The sequence below is a fragment of the Kwoniella pini genome, chromosome 3 (assembly GCF_000512605.2).
Source record: "Kwoniella pini CBS 10737 chromosome 3, complete sequence".
In the NCBI taxonomy this organism is placed as follows: domain Eukaryota; kingdom Fungi; phylum Basidiomycota; class Tremellomycetes; order Tremellales; family Cryptococcaceae; genus Kwoniella; species Kwoniella pini.
In genome coordinates this window covers 1,261,772-1,278,044 of record NC_091718.1, presented here as the reverse complement: position 1 = coordinate 1,278,044, position 16,273 = coordinate 1,261,772, and the positions used below count along the sequence as shown (strand labels likewise).

At 41.1% G+C, this 16,273-nt stretch overlaps 5 protein-coding genes across 5 annotated transcripts; 1 reads left to right on the top strand and 4 right to left on the bottom strand.

The window, feature by feature from the left end:
• Positions 1 to 239: 239 nt before the first annotated feature.
• Positions 240 to 2,716, bottom strand: I206_102672 (uncharacterized protein; the record flags this gene model as incomplete). Its single annotated transcript, XM_019154779.1, has 10 exons — positions 240 to 328; positions 389 to 462; positions 517 to 770; positions 835 to 1,149; positions 1,199 to 1,275; positions 1,335 to 1,647; positions 1,699 to 1,938; positions 1,997 to 2,276; positions 2,355 to 2,568; positions 2,632 to 2,716. The coding sequence occupies 10 exons, from the start codon at positions 2,714 to 2,716 to the stop codon at positions 240 to 242; spliced, it is 1,941 nt and encodes a 646-aa protein (XP_019012182.1).
• A 517-nt stretch (positions 2,717 to 3,233) lies between these two features.
• On the bottom strand, positions 3,234 to 5,695 carry I206_102671 (uncharacterized protein; the record flags this gene model as incomplete). The annotated part of the gene is made up of 12 exons (XM_019154778.1): positions 3,234 to 3,482; positions 3,550 to 3,605; positions 3,670 to 3,785; positions 3,858 to 4,019; positions 4,082 to 4,150; positions 4,205 to 4,302; positions 4,365 to 4,524; positions 4,591 to 4,693; positions 4,768 to 4,994; positions 5,063 to 5,122; positions 5,195 to 5,293; positions 5,364 to 5,695. 12 exons carry the CDS (start codon positions 5,693 to 5,695, stop codon positions 3,234 to 3,236), a joined length of 1,731 nt encoding a protein of 576 aa, XP_019012181.1.
• Positions 5,696 to 6,287: 592 nt separating this feature from the next.
• On the bottom strand, positions 6,288 to 7,593 carry I206_102670 (uncharacterized protein; the record flags this gene model as incomplete). The annotated part of the gene is made up of 9 exons (XM_019154777.1): positions 6,288 to 6,337; positions 6,417 to 6,582; positions 6,654 to 6,713; positions 6,771 to 6,829; positions 6,908 to 7,063; positions 7,134 to 7,233; positions 7,293 to 7,384; positions 7,448 to 7,484; positions 7,537 to 7,593. The coding sequence occupies 9 exons, from the start codon at positions 7,591 to 7,593 to the stop codon at positions 6,288 to 6,290; spliced, it is 777 nt and encodes a 258-aa protein (XP_019012180.1).
• A 537-nt stretch (positions 7,594 to 8,130) lies between these two features.
• Positions 8,131 to 10,893, bottom strand: I206_102669 (uncharacterized protein; the record flags this gene model as incomplete). The annotated part of the gene is made up of 7 exons (XM_019154776.1): positions 8,131 to 8,429; positions 8,507 to 8,606; positions 8,684 to 8,767; positions 8,840 to 9,547; positions 9,599 to 9,678; positions 9,745 to 9,906; positions 10,029 to 10,893. 7 exons carry the CDS (start codon positions 10,891 to 10,893, stop codon positions 8,131 to 8,133), a joined length of 2,298 nt encoding a protein of 765 aa, XP_019012179.1.
• A 1,673-nt stretch (positions 10,894 to 12,566) lies between these two features.
• On the top strand, positions 12,567 to 16,156 carry I206_102668 (uncharacterized protein; the record flags this gene model as incomplete). The annotated part of the gene is made up of 10 exons (XM_019154775.1): positions 12,567 to 13,288; positions 13,355 to 13,766; positions 13,841 to 13,858; positions 13,911 to 14,205; positions 14,272 to 14,485; positions 14,584 to 14,902; positions 14,986 to 15,358; positions 15,421 to 15,573; positions 15,637 to 15,799; positions 15,871 to 16,156. The coding sequence occupies 10 exons, from the start codon at positions 12,567 to 12,569 to the stop codon at positions 16,154 to 16,156; spliced, it is 2,955 nt and encodes a 984-aa protein (XP_019012178.1).
• Positions 16,157 to 16,273: the final 117 nt, after the last annotated feature.

Here is a 16,273-nt window from a genome sequence, read left to right as displayed (position 1 = left end):
ACCCTTTATTTGATTCTATCATTTGTAAACTCTGTAATGTACTTAGATTCTTCACGATCTTAATGAATTCATGATTTTAAACGATACAGGTACAAAATGGGTGTCACACTCCTGTTTCTATGGTTTACAACGGCTCAGACGATCGCCTTGATCCGTAACTTATTATTACAACGGGGTTTACTCCATGCTTTTCCACTGATAACTCTGCCTTACATTCACGTCTTGTCCGGTCCCATTCGCTAAGCAAGTGAAGATATCTCTTCTCCGCTAGCCAGTCTAGGCGATCGTCTCCTTGCTCCTTTAGGTCCACTCGGAGCTAGGTTGAGGTCTAAGGGGACAGACAAACGCATTAATGACCAATACATATGATCAGTAGCAGTGTACATACTTTTTAGATGAGATCCGGTGCTAGAAGTCGTAGTAGCAGTACCACTCTCCTTACCCTTGACTACGGAACGAATGCTACTGAAGAGTTGTTGGTGCGTATCCGCATGCATGCCATCAGACGTCACTCACTTCGTTGGTGCAGCACGTGGCTTGATAGCCCGTCTCGGTTTTCCCATTTTTGCGATTGACACTCTGGTCCTGTCGTTTTTTACCAGCAGTGGTGAGCCATCAACGACAATGGCGTCTTCTTCACATGAGCCCGGCACTGTGAGAGTATATAACGACTGAAATTTTGAAGAAGCAAGCGACCTTCGATTGATGAGTGTCTTAGATGCGGCAGAGGGCTCAACGGATGTCTCAGCCTCGTCGTCATGTATGACAAACTTCAGTCCGTGAAGGCACATTAGCCGGCGCTCGGTATGGTTTCACGTCGATCAATCAACTCACTTTCTTGGCCTGAGCCTTCGCTTTGTTTTGATGTGGATCTCGCTTTGTCGCCGTTTTCTCATCTTTCTTTGGACTGGCCCCAAGCTCTTCCGATTGCGTTCCCTTACGAAGCTTGATATCGGGCTTTGCCTTTTTGACATCCACCTTTTTAGGCTCTTGAGCCTTCACATCACCGAGTACGCTTCTCATCGACTCCTCTTTGGTTTTCATGCCGTACATGCGAGACTTCCGAGGACGAGTAGGAGGCATATTTTCCCTCTGCTTCTTCTCGTTGACTTTGGGTGTTTTTGCCACTTTGACAAAGGGCTTATTGATCTACGATGGAACCATCAGGTAAGAGCAGCAGTATGATCGAGCAACGCACATTAGGGGTTAGATGGATCTCTTTCAAAGCTCGACCCGCGTACTTCTCAATCTTGACTGCAGATCGCATTGTTGGAGCTGCATCATGATATTTATTGATCAGCTGAGCATGTCTGACCTGAAATACAGTTGCTTACCACTTCTAGCCCTCAGTGGAGTTATGGCGACCGGGATATCCTCCCAATCCATCTCGGATCGCTTACTCCAAGCTCCCAACATGCTCGCCCACCTCTTCTCCCAGCAAGGTTCCCGACCTTGTAACCTTCGGATAATTTTCAAGGGAGTTTCGCAAAGATAAAATTGATGGTCCAGGTAGGCGAGAAAACATATATCCTCTATGACCGACTCATCTATCCTATGCATGTAGGATAGCTCGAAAGATGGTAATTTGAAGGGTAATGGATCCGGGAAATCAGTTTGAAGAGACGGATGGAGAAGGATCTGCGGTATCTGGAGAATTCTAATTCAGCGGAGGGAAACTCCCGCACACTTAAAACCTACGGTCCAACGATAAATGGGATCACGGTCGAGCATGCCCAATATAAGCTCTGCAATTCCATCGGGACCTGTGTACTTAGAGCTGAATCTGAAACGGGCTCCCCCTTCGATGATACGGTCTTTGATGGTCGAGCTATCCTCGTCTTCGTCCCGATGGGTGTATGGATGCGAAATGCCTAGAAGCTTAGTTGCCAGAATACCAAGTGCCCACACATCGTTTGCAGTGGGTTCGTACAGATCGTCCTGCCGATCACAAATGTTAGCAAGAACTGATCGCAAAGCACCTGTGACTTAGACTGACGGCAGCCTTTTGTGGACTGGAGTAGTCCAATGTGCCTCCAGCACTTCTGACATAACCCCCATTAGGTCTGAAATGGGAGAAGCCAAAGTCGACAACAGCGGGTGTACCATACTCATCAATTAGGACATTCGAGCGCTTGAGATCTTCGTGACTGATATTGAGGTTGTGAAGTATATCGACAATATATAGAAGCCTCCTGAAGAAGCAAACGAAGTGATCATAATTCCAGGGAGTCACGTATGCAGAGGCGGAAGCTGGATACAGAGTGAGAAAGACATAACTGACAAAAGTTTCAATAGGTCAGCAACCTTGTGTACGAAGATTGAGCTGACGAGATGTTTCGATTGCTTTGGCTTACGTCCATCCGCCCTCTACTATAACTCCTTCCAAACCGACGATACCAGGTACACCAGCACCGGAAAGGCCTTTGAGGAGTACCAATTCTTTGTGTGCTTCAATGGCATCGATGGTCTCATCCCGGCTTACTTTTCTCCCGAGCGTGTGATGTAATGCGGGAAGGATTTTGCAAGCTGCCTTGTGGCCGTTTGCATGAGTGGCCAGACGGACATGAGCTGATGAGTATGAACCCAAATTTAGCATTATAACTGTTAATTGGATAAAAGAATGCAATTTACCATATGCCCCTCGCCCTAGGGTTTTCCCTAGCTTCCATCCGCCAATATGGGTGAGCGTGCTTCGAGGAGTATTTTCTTTTGACATATTTTGGTTTTCTGATTTCGCTTCACGAAGTAGTAACAAAGATGATAGGGCTGGAAGATGCTTATTGTGGTTAATGATGGGGTGAGCGTCAGTTCCTATATTGAAATTAGAATTATCTACAGAGATTTTGATACGAAATTGTCCGGATTTAAACAAGAGTCAAGATGTCCCATGGGGTCATTGACAGAAAGGGCATTGGAGGTGAGGGATAATATATATACCAAGAGGAAGAAAGGAAGAAGCTGAGAAAATGAATGAAGAGGAAGAGAAGAAGAGAAATAGAAAGGCGAGATGATTGTTGCATTAGTATTTATTCTAACAATTGTCGTGATGTCAACTTGCTCATCAAGTAAAGTGTCAAGGTTGAATGATCATGTAACTTAATCATATTAATATGGGGTCCGTGCTCCAAAGCAATGTGGCACTTTGATAACATACAGTAATTGTAAAGTAAAATAGTAATCGAACATACAATATACACCTCTGTCTAGTCTTTTATCCATCAAAATCGAATTGACTATTTCCGATCCGCTTTTGAGGATGTATCAGCATTCATTGCACTGTTCTGCGCCTTTTTCTCCTCCGTTTTATCCCTACGCCTTTTATTCCATTTTGGACCATACTTTATCAAGATGAATGGAATAGGCGTCGCAAGCAAACAAATTCCACCAAGAAGGACAAAACACCATCCTGCACCCATACGATTGACTATCAATTGTACAGTGGAAGTAGTCACTGCTCCCATCGCGCAACGGATTAGGTTGAACTGGACGATCGATAAGCTTCATCAGCGTGAATTTTTTTGCTAATCAGGACATAACTTGTAGACTCACCGTGGCTGTCACGGCTCCTCCTTGACCCGTGAACAAATCTATACTATAGATGGTAGCTGATTTGTACACGTGTAAGCTGTTCTTCTGCCATTCGAGAAGCAAAAGCAAAAGCGTGCGTACTAGTAGTCAAGAAACCGGTTCCGATACCGACGAAGAAATTCAAGACGATCGGAACGGCAATATGCACGTGAACAGTAGTACACCAAGCCAATCCGATAGTTGCAGCAAGCAGTATCCTATACTCGCTTGTAAACAATCCATCCACCCTGATAAAGAAGGAAAAAACATAAATTGCCTGAAAGACTTACCCTACTTGATAAGGTAAGATCTTAAATCTGGTCCTTTCCAACCTGAATTCATCTGGACATTGTCGATGATCACCACCTACACGTCTTTTCTCCTTCTTATAAAACACGTCCATTATTCTACCAGTGGTGAATCCAGATATTCCGGCACCAACTCCTCCAGGCCTATCGATCGTAGGGTTACCTATGTAGATATTTCCATGATACACGCGATGCAATCCACTTACAGATAACACAGACCAATTATCACTTCGTTGACATGATATTCATCCTCAAGAAGCGTTGTAAATATTGTCCTATTGCGATTCGATTAGTAAACAAGAATATGATTGATTAACGAAACAACTGACAGTATGGCATACCAGAAAGCATAATACAACGAAGCCCAGGTGAACATCAAAGCAATCTCAGGTTCAAGGAAAAGTAGAAAAGATGCGAGTGGTTTAAACTGTACAGTCAACATCAATATCAGGTCAGCTTGGTTTTTGTGCCGGGTTGAATGGTACAAACCTTTGCCCGCTTCGAGGTCAACTGCTGTGGATCTTCGCCTTTTTCGCTCAATTCCTTCAACTCCCGTTTCCTTCTCATCAAAGCTGCCGGCGTACAATTCAGGAGAGGTGGAGGTACAGAACCGTCTCCTACTAATGCTCGAAGTGTTTCGGGGAAAAAGCTAAGCAAGAACAGTCAATCAGCATTGAATCACGTAAACACAAATTCACTTGTCCGCGGTACTCACAAGATCATAGGAACCAAAACACATGCGCAGAATATACATAAGAACCAAAAGATGGATCTCCAGCCCAGGGTGAAAGCGAATATACCTCCTAGAAGAGGTCCGACTGAATTTGACGTCTACGTTAGCTAATTATTCATTTATGTGACAGCCTTCCAATATGGAGTAATCTAAACTCACGAGCAGGTCCAACGGTAGTTCCTAAATTGAATAATCCTAAATACCTTCCTCTTTCATGTGGCATAGCTATATCTGCAACTACTCCTGTTCCAACCGCTATCAATGCTGAACCCCCACTAGCTTGTAAAACTCTCATTAACATCAACAACCAATATGCTGAAGTAGGACATAATGCCGTTCCAATACATGATAAAAGGTATATAGTGAGTAAAAGGATGAATACGGGTCTGCAAAAATCAAACAAGATGTCAGTGAAGTTCAATAAAAGAGTCGATAGAAGAGAATTTCGACTCACCTTCTTCCATAACAATCACCTGCTGAGCCCCATAATGAAGGAGTAAGTGCTTGGAAGACCCTTTCATACGAATTGAAAGAGAGTAAGCCAATGTTACTTTTGGTCTAGGTGGCAAGTTTAGAATAGTCTCACAAGTATATCGTCACAGTCAAATTGATTTTCTCAGTAGTAGTGTTAAATGCTCGAGCAAGAGTAGGTATAGCAGGAACGTATATATTCGTTGAAATTGGTCTAAATTGTCATTCATATCAGTAACTTATCAATTTTCCTTACTGATCCAAAATAATACCGGGAAACATACGAAAATATAGCTCCTAAAGCACTGAAAATGACAATAAACCATTTTTGTCCAGAAGTAAAAACTGAATATGGTTTATTCGACGACGTTGTCAAATTGGTCTGTGTAGTTTGTAAATCTTGAAAAGGCGGATCTAATGTGTTTGATGAATTTTCGATATTTGTAGACAGGTTTTGCCTGTTATTTTCGTTTAAATCGTCGGGCAATTGTCGTTGTTTACCATCTTGATTTGCATCCAATTTCGCAGTATGTCTATCAGATTGATGAATCTCGTTACTATGCGTTTGTGACAATGAGCGTTCTATAGCAATTTCATCTGCTTCCATTTCTGCCATCTTGTCGAGACATTAATTTCCACTATGTCTAAAATACCATGGTTTTGCGGATCTTAACCTTACTTTCACTTCATCCTTATCCGGGGATGCTTCTTCACTATGAACAAAATTCGAGAAGATGAGGAATTTGCTCTTGTGCCTCAAGATTAACGATCTCGATTGATCAGGACTTCTATTATCTATGATGGAATCAAGACAATCGTATGCAAGGAGTGTAATCAGTAGAGATGCCTGACGCAATCCAAATATGTTTTGATTTCTACGAGTAGCATAGAAACCACTCCTGACCAATTTATATTTCCTAGAACCGTATCGGTCATATCCGATCACGTATAACCGGGCTAAACGTGCTTGCGCATCTCTATCGGATCAAACGTAATAACACTATTTGATAAATAGTCGCAAAAAATGGAATAAATTTTTGGAGAAGCTTTAGTTCGGTTTAATCAAATTTGCCTCTCTCAATTGCGCACATCATGTTACTCAAGTAAAGGTGATCATGAAGAAGTATGGTGATGCGATGGATTCATATTTCATATTGTTTGTCATACTTTACTATGCTATTGCTACAAGTCCTCATTCCAACATAACCCTACCAAGCGTGTAATCCTCCATCAACAATTATTTGAGTACCGGTAATATCTGAAAATCATCCACAGTCATCAGCACCGGCACCTTTCGGGTAGCATTTCAACAAGATCGAGTTGAAATTTGGACTTACAAGAAGCATAATCTGATAATAAGAATACAGCCGTACCAGCTTGTTCTTCAGGTGTACTAACTCGGTTAACCATAGTTTCAGATGCTATTTGCTTTTGTTCTTCTGGATTATCTCTCAAAGAGGCATTCATATCTGTTAATACATATCCAGGTGATAGGCAATTGACCTTTGTTCAAATGTTTATCAGCTTGATGATTTTTATACGACGTACTAAGATACATATGTCGAATAACTTACCAAAGTTCCTTGAGATGCCCATTCCATTGCTAAAGTCTTAGCAAGCGAAATTATAGCTGCCTTTAATGATCTCAGCCCAAGCAAGTATAATAAAATATGATAAGATCGAGTACTTACTTTCGTAGGATTGTAGAAAGCTTGTTGTGTGCCCTTGTTGGCTATTGTACCAGATACAGCTATACAAGACATAAAGTGTCAGACTTTTAAATCTTGCAGATGCGATCTTGCTATTCTTGAGCTTGAATAAAACTCACAAGATACAAAAACGATTCTTCCATTTTTATAATCATGTTCTTTCCATAATCTAGCAGCAGCTTGTGCGCAAGTAAATACTCCCCAAACATTAGGTCCGAAATTTTGATCAAAATCTTCTTTTGTAAGTTCAAGTGCATCTTTCTTAGCGTTAATACCTTTTATGTATCAAAACTTGATCAATTGATTTTTTCATCGCACATATAATATGAAATCAAAAGTGCTCACCTGCATTACAAACTACACCACCTATAGGTCCTACATCGATGTAAATTTTTTTGAATAAATCGGTGATAGCTTGTTGATCAGCTACGTCTACTTGATATGCCTAAGTCATGTTTTATGAGCATATGTTCGACGAGTTAAAAGTACATTTCAAAAACTTACTTCAACATGTACATCATACTTCTCAGCTAATTTCTTAGCTACTTCAGGTGCATCTTTACTTGATCGATAGATGATTGCAACATGAGCACCGGCTACACATTCATTACGAGTAAATTAGTGTCTTTAAGATATATATTGTAAAATTCGAAACTTACCTTGAGCAACTTGTTCACTTATAGCTAAACCGATTCCCTACAATTTAATTAACAAATGAATTTGTTTCGAAAACTAATGTTAGACTCACTCGGTTACCTCCAGTGACAACTATAGTCTTTCCTTTTAAATCGACTTGCCAAACCATTGTTTATTTTTCCAAAATTTCTTTTTACTATATGTTATTGATAATTCAAAGTTCAAATATGGGGACTGATTTTTCAGTTACATTTTAACGAATTCTTTATATATATAAACGATTCACCGATTTGACTGAATGTACTACTGCATTTTCAAAATTCCATTCATACATCTCTCGATCCTACGTCATTTCGATTTAACAGATTAACATTCGATCGAGCTATAATACTAGCAAGTATAAAAACCTCCACTTGATTATTCAAGTCTTCTCATGCATTGCTTATATTTCACAGCCAGGAGGTTAGACATGACTTTACTTGTTTAGCATATCATTGCATGCATCTATTGCAACGAAGGGAGAAAAGGTGATGGACATGGTCATATATGCATGTCATTCATTAGTCATCGACAAATGCTTGGTCTCCTAGCCATATAGTAAATAAAAGGCTTCTCGGATAGACCACTTCACAACTGTGGTACAGTTCACTCCAATAATGATGATGGTTCAACTACGTCTTATGATACAGCCCTTTGATGGACACCCTCATTGTTCTGGCGATCGTGACTCCTTCGGGCTTCCCTGTGCGCCCGTACCCGAAATTGAATGCGAATTGGCCACGGCGGAAGAGGACGATGAAGCTTGAGCCGTGGTGGAAGAACTTGAATGTTGATTTTGGGAACTTTGGCCTTGTTGCGAGTGACCCCCTTGACCGTGTTGTGAATGGCCTCCTTGACCTCTAGGAACATTCACATTCACGCCCAAGGAATCTTCCATTCGTTTTGGGAAATGATCGGGGTAAAGGGGATCTCCTGCTCGAATCATACCAAAGGCTCCTTCGTATCCTGCAACCATCATGTTCAATCAGCACAAGAGATTAATTTCTATGGATGTGATCGTCATCGGTAAAATCAGCACGTACCTCGAAGGTTTTCCGCTGTGAAGGTATCTCTCCACCGTCCAACCATATATCCACCTGTATGTAAATATCCTCTCCATATCCATCGACCCATAACGTGGCGCTACAGAAGTGAAACATCAGGTCAGCACATTCATTCGAAATCAACGTTTCCAATTCAGATAAGTATTGACAACTCACCGAATAAGTCATTTCGAGAATTACCAGACCATCCCATGATCTGATTCTACCTCTAATTTTGGCCCATCCCCAACTTGTTCGTGCCTAATACAATAATGTCAATACGAATACATGATGCCGCACAAGGTAGAATTTCCTTTGAAGTGATAGACTTACCCTTCCGCTAATGAGGATCTCCTTCGTCCAGCCTTCTTGGACCTCTTCATTCTCATCACAAATTTCAAACCCATATCCCTCTTTGATCGCAATTTGTTGTGATCCATCCTCATCAAATTCATCCTTGAATCCAGCTGCTAACAATGGTCCTTCACCTCCAATCTTTTCTTTCGGTAATTTGACTATCGTTTCATGAAGTTCAAATTCAGCAGCTTGTTCAGCAAAGGTTCCAGTATACACTCCACGCATATTTCCAGCTAAGATTTGACGATATAGATCGAAATCGTAAAATAAAAATTTTCCTCTCCAAAATCCTTTAAGCATACCTGAAAATGATGTAGGTGGTAAACCTGGAGAAGTGTGCGGGTCTTGACTCATGATATTCCTTTGCCATTCCCTATCGTGTTCTATCGAAGGTACCAATTTTGATCCACTGAATAAACTCGGTAAACCAGCTTCGAAAGGAGAAAAATGAAATGATGAACTTCCAGCTTTCAACCCTACTCTATCAGGTTGTCTTTCTAATAATCTAAAGAATACTAAGTAAATTCCTAAAACAAAATGAGGTGGTGCTCTTTTCCAAGTGTATCCAAATCGTTTGTAAGTCATCGCTTTCAATCTGATCGAAGCGTCTGTTTCATGTTCAACGCAATCCGGGGGACAGAAAGGGAGTTTTCGATAATGCCACGGAGCGTAATGTGTGTCATACTGTGATATGATGAGCTTGACCCTTATTATGTATAAGCACGAACAGCTCACTTTAGCACAAGCGAAAACATATGGTCGAAGCATGAAAATCTTTTCATCCACATCGGCAGGGGTATCTTCCCCAAGATCATCTACACGAAATCTAAGTCAGAGTCCGAAATTACTTTTCGCTTTGGCTAAAATTAAAAGAGACTCACCGATTCCAGCAAGGAGACAACACCATACAGCCAAAGCCTTGTCACCCGTATCTCTGGGATATCCTGGTACTAGGGACTCTTTCAGTAAGTTCTCCTTATAAAATGCAAGAATGAAACCTCGGAGATCGCATTGCGAGTGCAAGAATTTGATATTCTTGTTGTCTAATCAAACCAAAACTACTTGTTAGTTTCCAATTCGAACGATACAACAGGCTGCAGCGAAGGCATTCGTTCCGAGATCACATATTTCGAGAAGGGGAAAGACAGACACATTAAGGACTCACCGTTTTCTGTCAACAAGAACCAAACATTCCATAAATCCGCTACATAAGCTTCTTTATCACATATATCAGGTATCTCAATCCTGCATTGTTTAGCGACCTGACGCATTCTAAAAGATTGTTCCCATCTTATCTTATAATCTATTGCCCAACTTCTAGGGTCGGCAAAAAGATCAAATACCTTTTTACCTTTGCCTTTACCTGATGAATTTTTATGTAAATGATTTTTCATCCATTGATATCTTCTATCTAAAGCTTTTATATCGAAAGTCACTCTGAATAAGGTATTATATAATTGAGGGTTATTATCGAAACAAATAGCTTCATATATTGATTTAGAAGTGAAAAGTAATGGTAATAAATTAGATGGATGAATTCCATATATCTCTTCATCATCTTTTTCTTCTCCACGTTCAGTCAGAAGATGATAAGCTACTAAAGCTAAAAGTTCTCTAGGTAAACATTCTAAACCACTTTTACCATTCATTGTGGAACCTTTTCCCTTTTGTCCAGTTGATGTGATTAACGATTCTGTTATTGTTGGCGTGGAAAGCGGTGGTGAAGAAGGTTTGGGTGACATGTATGAAGGTGATGTTTTTGGTGTAGAACTACTTTCTCTTGGTTTTGGTGAGGTTGATTGAGTTAGATCAGACGGTGAACAAATGAAATCTAAAGACGTTTTATGTTTTCTAATGAAATTGCCATTCCCGTTACTATTTGGTGAAAATGAATCTGAGCTTCCTTCTCCGTTGAAGCTCGGTGATGATATTGATGATGTTTTTGATGTCGATGCTGAGTCGTGAGTATGAGTGGGAATGGGAGAACGTGTGAGGGCTCTGTTTGATGACGATGATGATGTTTTGATCATCTTGTTAAATTGGGTAAAGGAATCTTTGATGCGATCGATAGATTACAAAAGGGGATGATGCACCAACCTGCTCTGCTACAGCTATTAGATGTTTGTTCTATTCTTATGGAAGCTTGTGTCTTGTTGCTCGGATGCTTTTTTGTGCGATATATTTGTTGTTCTTTTGCTGAAGTTGGGGTAATCAAGACAAAAATCAATCTTGTTAAGGTACTAAGAGTGTATCTATTATTTACTAGCGTTGTCGCGCTAACCCGATGACCGAACAATCTCAGATCCCTATTCTCCGTCTCTCGATTTAGCAAAAAGTGTTAAATAAATAGGTAATATCAAGATGTTCAGCAAGTAATCTCTAGACAACAAATTGTTTCATGTAAGGATACTGGAAGGAGATAATCATTTACTCGATACAACGAAGTGTTCAATTTTACTTTTACTTGTCGAAAGAGGTAAAATTACAGATTAGGAAGTAACCGAGAAAAGATAGTTCCGGAAACACAATTTCACCTCGGATGTAAATGCCTTACTACGAATTTGGTCAGACTACAATTCAGATACTTTTATGCAGGTGACCATGATTGCGCAATCACTTGCTTACGTGTCTGCAAACATGTGAGTGGCGGTCTTGGATAATCTTTAGGTCGATGATGTGGGATCTACCATCAAGCGAGTTTGAACAAGTTCATCTATGTTCTACCGATGTTTCGGAGGCAAATTGAAAGGGATGTCACCAACGACCATCCCCTCGGTGTTCTAAATTTTAGACTCTCAATTGCACAAGAGATATGCTGTACTCCTCGTCAAGAACGTCCGGATATCCCACTAACTGAGAAATACAGCAAGCCTCATTCGTAGTATCCGCATCATGATTAGTTCTTACGGACGAGAAACGGACTGCTCACCAAACAAAACAGCAGTTTTCGCGGCAATTCCGATGGAAGCGGAATGCAGATGGCTGCAGACGAGCATATTAGATTGGATTTTTCCGGTTGATTCATGTGAAAATATCGTTTGAACTTATATTTAGCTTCAAAGCTCGACACTGAACCAGTGATTCTACAATGTATAACAAGGTGACTACGATACTCAACTGCATCTTTGATGGGCCGTTCGGACGTGTCTATTCTATCTATGCCGATCAATTATTTGGGAATCCGGAGAATTTACTCACTTTTAACTTTATTACCCAAAGGCGGAAGTAAAATGAATTTAAAGTGTGGTTGTCGATCTTTACCGCCTGAGGCGCTCATCGCTCACCCTTTTACAAAAACTTGGAATTGGGAGATGATCAAAGCGTTCAACGGCTCGGTAGCGACGGCAATCACCGACTCATCACGCTTTTGAGCTTTGATCCACTGAATTAGCTTGATGCGACTTCCGTTCAAGTCAGTGGTATAGTCATCACGTGGCAGCCACGTTGAAGTACATCGTGCTCTGAGACCTCATGATGGGATTTATATTACCCCGGTTGATCGTGTTTATGTGTGATGTCATTTGATACGCGATCTTGTAATGTTGATCATTTTATCATTTGAATCAGGTAAATGCGGCATTGTTTTGTCATAATCAACCTTATGGAGTGAAAAACAAGAATTTTAATGAGGGTATCGCTACGTGTGGTAACAATTCCACCCTTTGTCATATTCCATAGAGGTCTGAGTCATCAATCCCTCGCTATGGCACCCAAACGACAAGCTAAACCATCAACTCCTCCACCTAAGAAGAAAGCTAAGAAAGGGGTCCAAGGACAACAACAAACTTCAATTGCTAATTTCTTCGCATCTCCTTCCAAGCCTAAACCTCGGACTAATGGCGTCAAGAGGAACGATACCATCATCAGTGTCGAAGATTCAGATGAAGATTTTCCTCAGGAAGTCAAAAGTCAGGAAAATGTGGACGAAAGTCTCGCTAGAAAATTAGCTGCTGAATGGGAAAAGGTAGATAAGGGTAAAGGTAGAGCTACGCCGGATGATGAGGAGAATTCCGATGTTGTCTTATCTGTTGAACCACCGTACTCAGAGGCGGAAGGTGTGAATGGATCTTGTTCAAGTAAACGACAATTACCTCCTATCAAGGCAGAGCAAACATCGGAACAAGAGTCCAAACCAATTGCGACGATATTCTCAAAACCCATCCCTCGAACACCTCCACCATTAGACGATAAGGCAGATATAAAACCAATGTTGATATCTCCAAGTAAGCCTCAAAACATCACTACCGCTTCAGCAGATGCGGTAGAGCCTATCAACTTTGACACAGACGCTTTCTTGTTCCGCCCTTCTGAGATAGATACTTCTAAATGGCCTAAAGGCAGATTACCTTACAGTATTTTAGTTGGTGTATACGTACAAGTATCAAGTACCAGGTCGAGATTACTTATTGTTCGGGTGTTGACAAAGTGGGTGCCCTATATTTCGGATATTCAACTATGAGCAGATGTATGGCTGACCTTGACTTCATCAAGCTTTTTGCATCTGCTTTTACACGCCTCTCCTGTCGACTTGACACCAACTTTATACCTCCTATCGAACCACCTTCTGCCCAATTATCTACCTTGTGAACTAGGAATAGGTTCTCAAGTATTGACAAAGGCAGTGACTTCCGTTTCTGGCTTGCAGCCTAGGGATTTGAAGAAGCTATGGGATAAATGGGGTGATCCAGGAGATGTAGCTTTCGAAGCGAAAAATAATCTACGGACATTAGTCAAGCCTTCTCCACTATTGGTCGGGGATGTCTATCAAAGGATGTTAGGACTGTCGAAAGTCAAGGGAAGCCAAAGTGGTCGAATCAAGGGCGATATAGTGAGGAAATTGATGGTTCAAGCTAGAGGGGAGGAAGTCAGGTTCTTAGTCAGGAGTTTGGTAGGAAATTTACGTGTGAGTAGCTGTTGCTTATGTCTAATTCAACATCAACAAACCTGAAACTGATATTCATGATGTTGACATGATAGATTGGGGCTGTCAGGCTTGTGAGTTTCGACCATTGTGCTGTTTTCTGATTTTGGCTAACAGCGATCATAGACTCTGCTCACGGCATTGGCAAGAGCTACAGCTCTCCTACATATGCCAGAAGCACTTATCAGTTCTGTCAAGCCCCTACCACCTCCACCTCAAAAGCTGGAGAAGGGTCAGAAACGTCAGCCCAGACCTAAGGTAGAACCCGATCCAGCTCGCGAGGAAGTAGAAGAACGATGTCTTGAAGCTGCCAAAATCGTCAGAAAGGTATATGTGCGTCATCCAAATTATGGGGATTTGGTCGTTGGCCTTGACCAAGGTGGTTTGACTGGATTGGAAGAACGAGTCGGTGTCAACGTCGGTATGTATTCTTCTCAAGTTGTCGCAAATGATGGCTCCTATGATGCTAAATGACATTCACAATTAGGTATACCCCTATCACCCATGTTAGGATCCATCACTCGATCCTTGAACGAGGTGTTCACTCGTCTGGGGACTTTGCCATTTACTGCTGAAGCTAAATTGGATGGACAAAGGGTGCAGATACATGCTAGGATCGATGGACCTCAGGGAGAGGATGATGGTGGTGGAAGATGGGTACAAGGAGATGAGGGGAAGGTATGGGTCAGGTTGTTCAGCAGGTGAGCATTACAGTTCTTTCGTATGACCTACATGGTACTGTCCACTAAGTGGGCGTGGGAGTGACGACTTATAAGTTGACATGGTTCTCCGATTCTAGACACCTCGAAGATATGACTGAAAAATACCCTGATGTCTGTCAACTTGTCCTTACCATGCTTTCCCGTCCTTTACCTTCTTCCCGTTCACCTTTTCCATCAGAAGCTTCAACACCTTCAGAAAATGTTTTCGCCCTTCTTGAATCCCAGAATATCAAGTCTTTCATCATGGACGCCGAAATTGTTGCCGTCGATAAAGATTCTGGAGCATATCGGACATTCCAGGACCTCTCGAATAGAGCCAAAAAGGATGTAAGGGTCGAGGATATAAAAGTTGTTGTTGGTGTATTTGCATTTGATCTTATGCTGCTCAACGATCAGGTAGGTGTTCTCTTTCCATTCTACTTCTGACAATGCCGCTTGTGAGCTGTCGGATGTCACTGCTCACAGGTTTTTAATCATAGCCTTTATTGAATTCCCCCTTTTCACATCGACGTCATCTCCTCCGAACTCTTTTCGAACCATTCTCAAACCCGTCTGACCCAACATTAGCAAGATTCGCCCATGTAGCTTCTTTAGATTCTACTTCGTTACAAGATGTACCTGCAGAGATGCAATCTTTCTTTGAATCGGTAGTTGAACAGAAATGCGAAGGTCTTATGGTAAAACTGCTTGAGTCAGGAGAAGGTTTGACAGGAGAAGATGATGAAGACGATTCCGCGTCCAATGTTGGAGATACACCTTCCAAGAAAAAAGGTAAAGGTGGAAAAAAGAAACCTTTGCCTGCAACTTATGAGCCTGATCAACGAAGTCAGGGCTGGTTGAAAGTCAAGAAGGGTGAGTCTGGAAATCTCAGGTCACTATCTGAAAGATTCGCCGCTGATAAACACTTGGTGTAGATTACCTCGAAGGATTAGGGGATTCGCTTGATCTGGTACCTATCGGGGCATGGTGGGGACAAGGCAGAAAAGCAGGATGGTGGTCTCCAATTTTACTTGCTTGTCATAATCCTGAATCAGGAGCTCTTGAAGCTGTTTGCAAATGTATTTCAGGTGAGTTCTCGTTAGGATGATTCATATGCCTTAAATTCACTGACAAGGATTTATGTTCAATAGGGTTTTCTGATCAATTTTACAAAGATCTGATTAAACGATTTCCACCTGAAGGATTACCTGAAAAATGTAATCCAAATACACAATTAGGATTTTATGATACAAATGGGTTGAGACCTGATTTTTGGTTTGAACCAAGTGAAGTATGGGAAATACGTGGTGCAGAGTGAGTTTTAAAGAATTGTTTTTGCGTTTTGAGCGATTGAAATTGACTTTTTAAATTCTTTTCGGTTTCAGTATAACTTTGTCACCTGTTTATCCAGCTGCATCTACATTATTAGGATCAGAAAGAGGTCTTTCAATTAGATTTCCTAGATTTATGAAAATACGTGATGATAAATCTTGGGAACAAGCTACTACTAGTGAACAATTTGCTGAAATGTATAGAAAACAAATTAGGGAAGCTCCTATCAAGAATGAACAAGTTGATGTAACTTCAAAGAATATCGAGGAGATTAAGAGGAATTCGGAAGATGAAGATATTGGGGATTTAGAAGATGATGCGAATGATGAAGAGGATTGATAATTTTTACATTTGTCTCAGATTGTCTATGAAATTGAACGAGACTTTATTTTCAACAATTACACATTTTCACTCTGCTCCATGTTGTATGTATAATACATTCCAAATATCGACAGA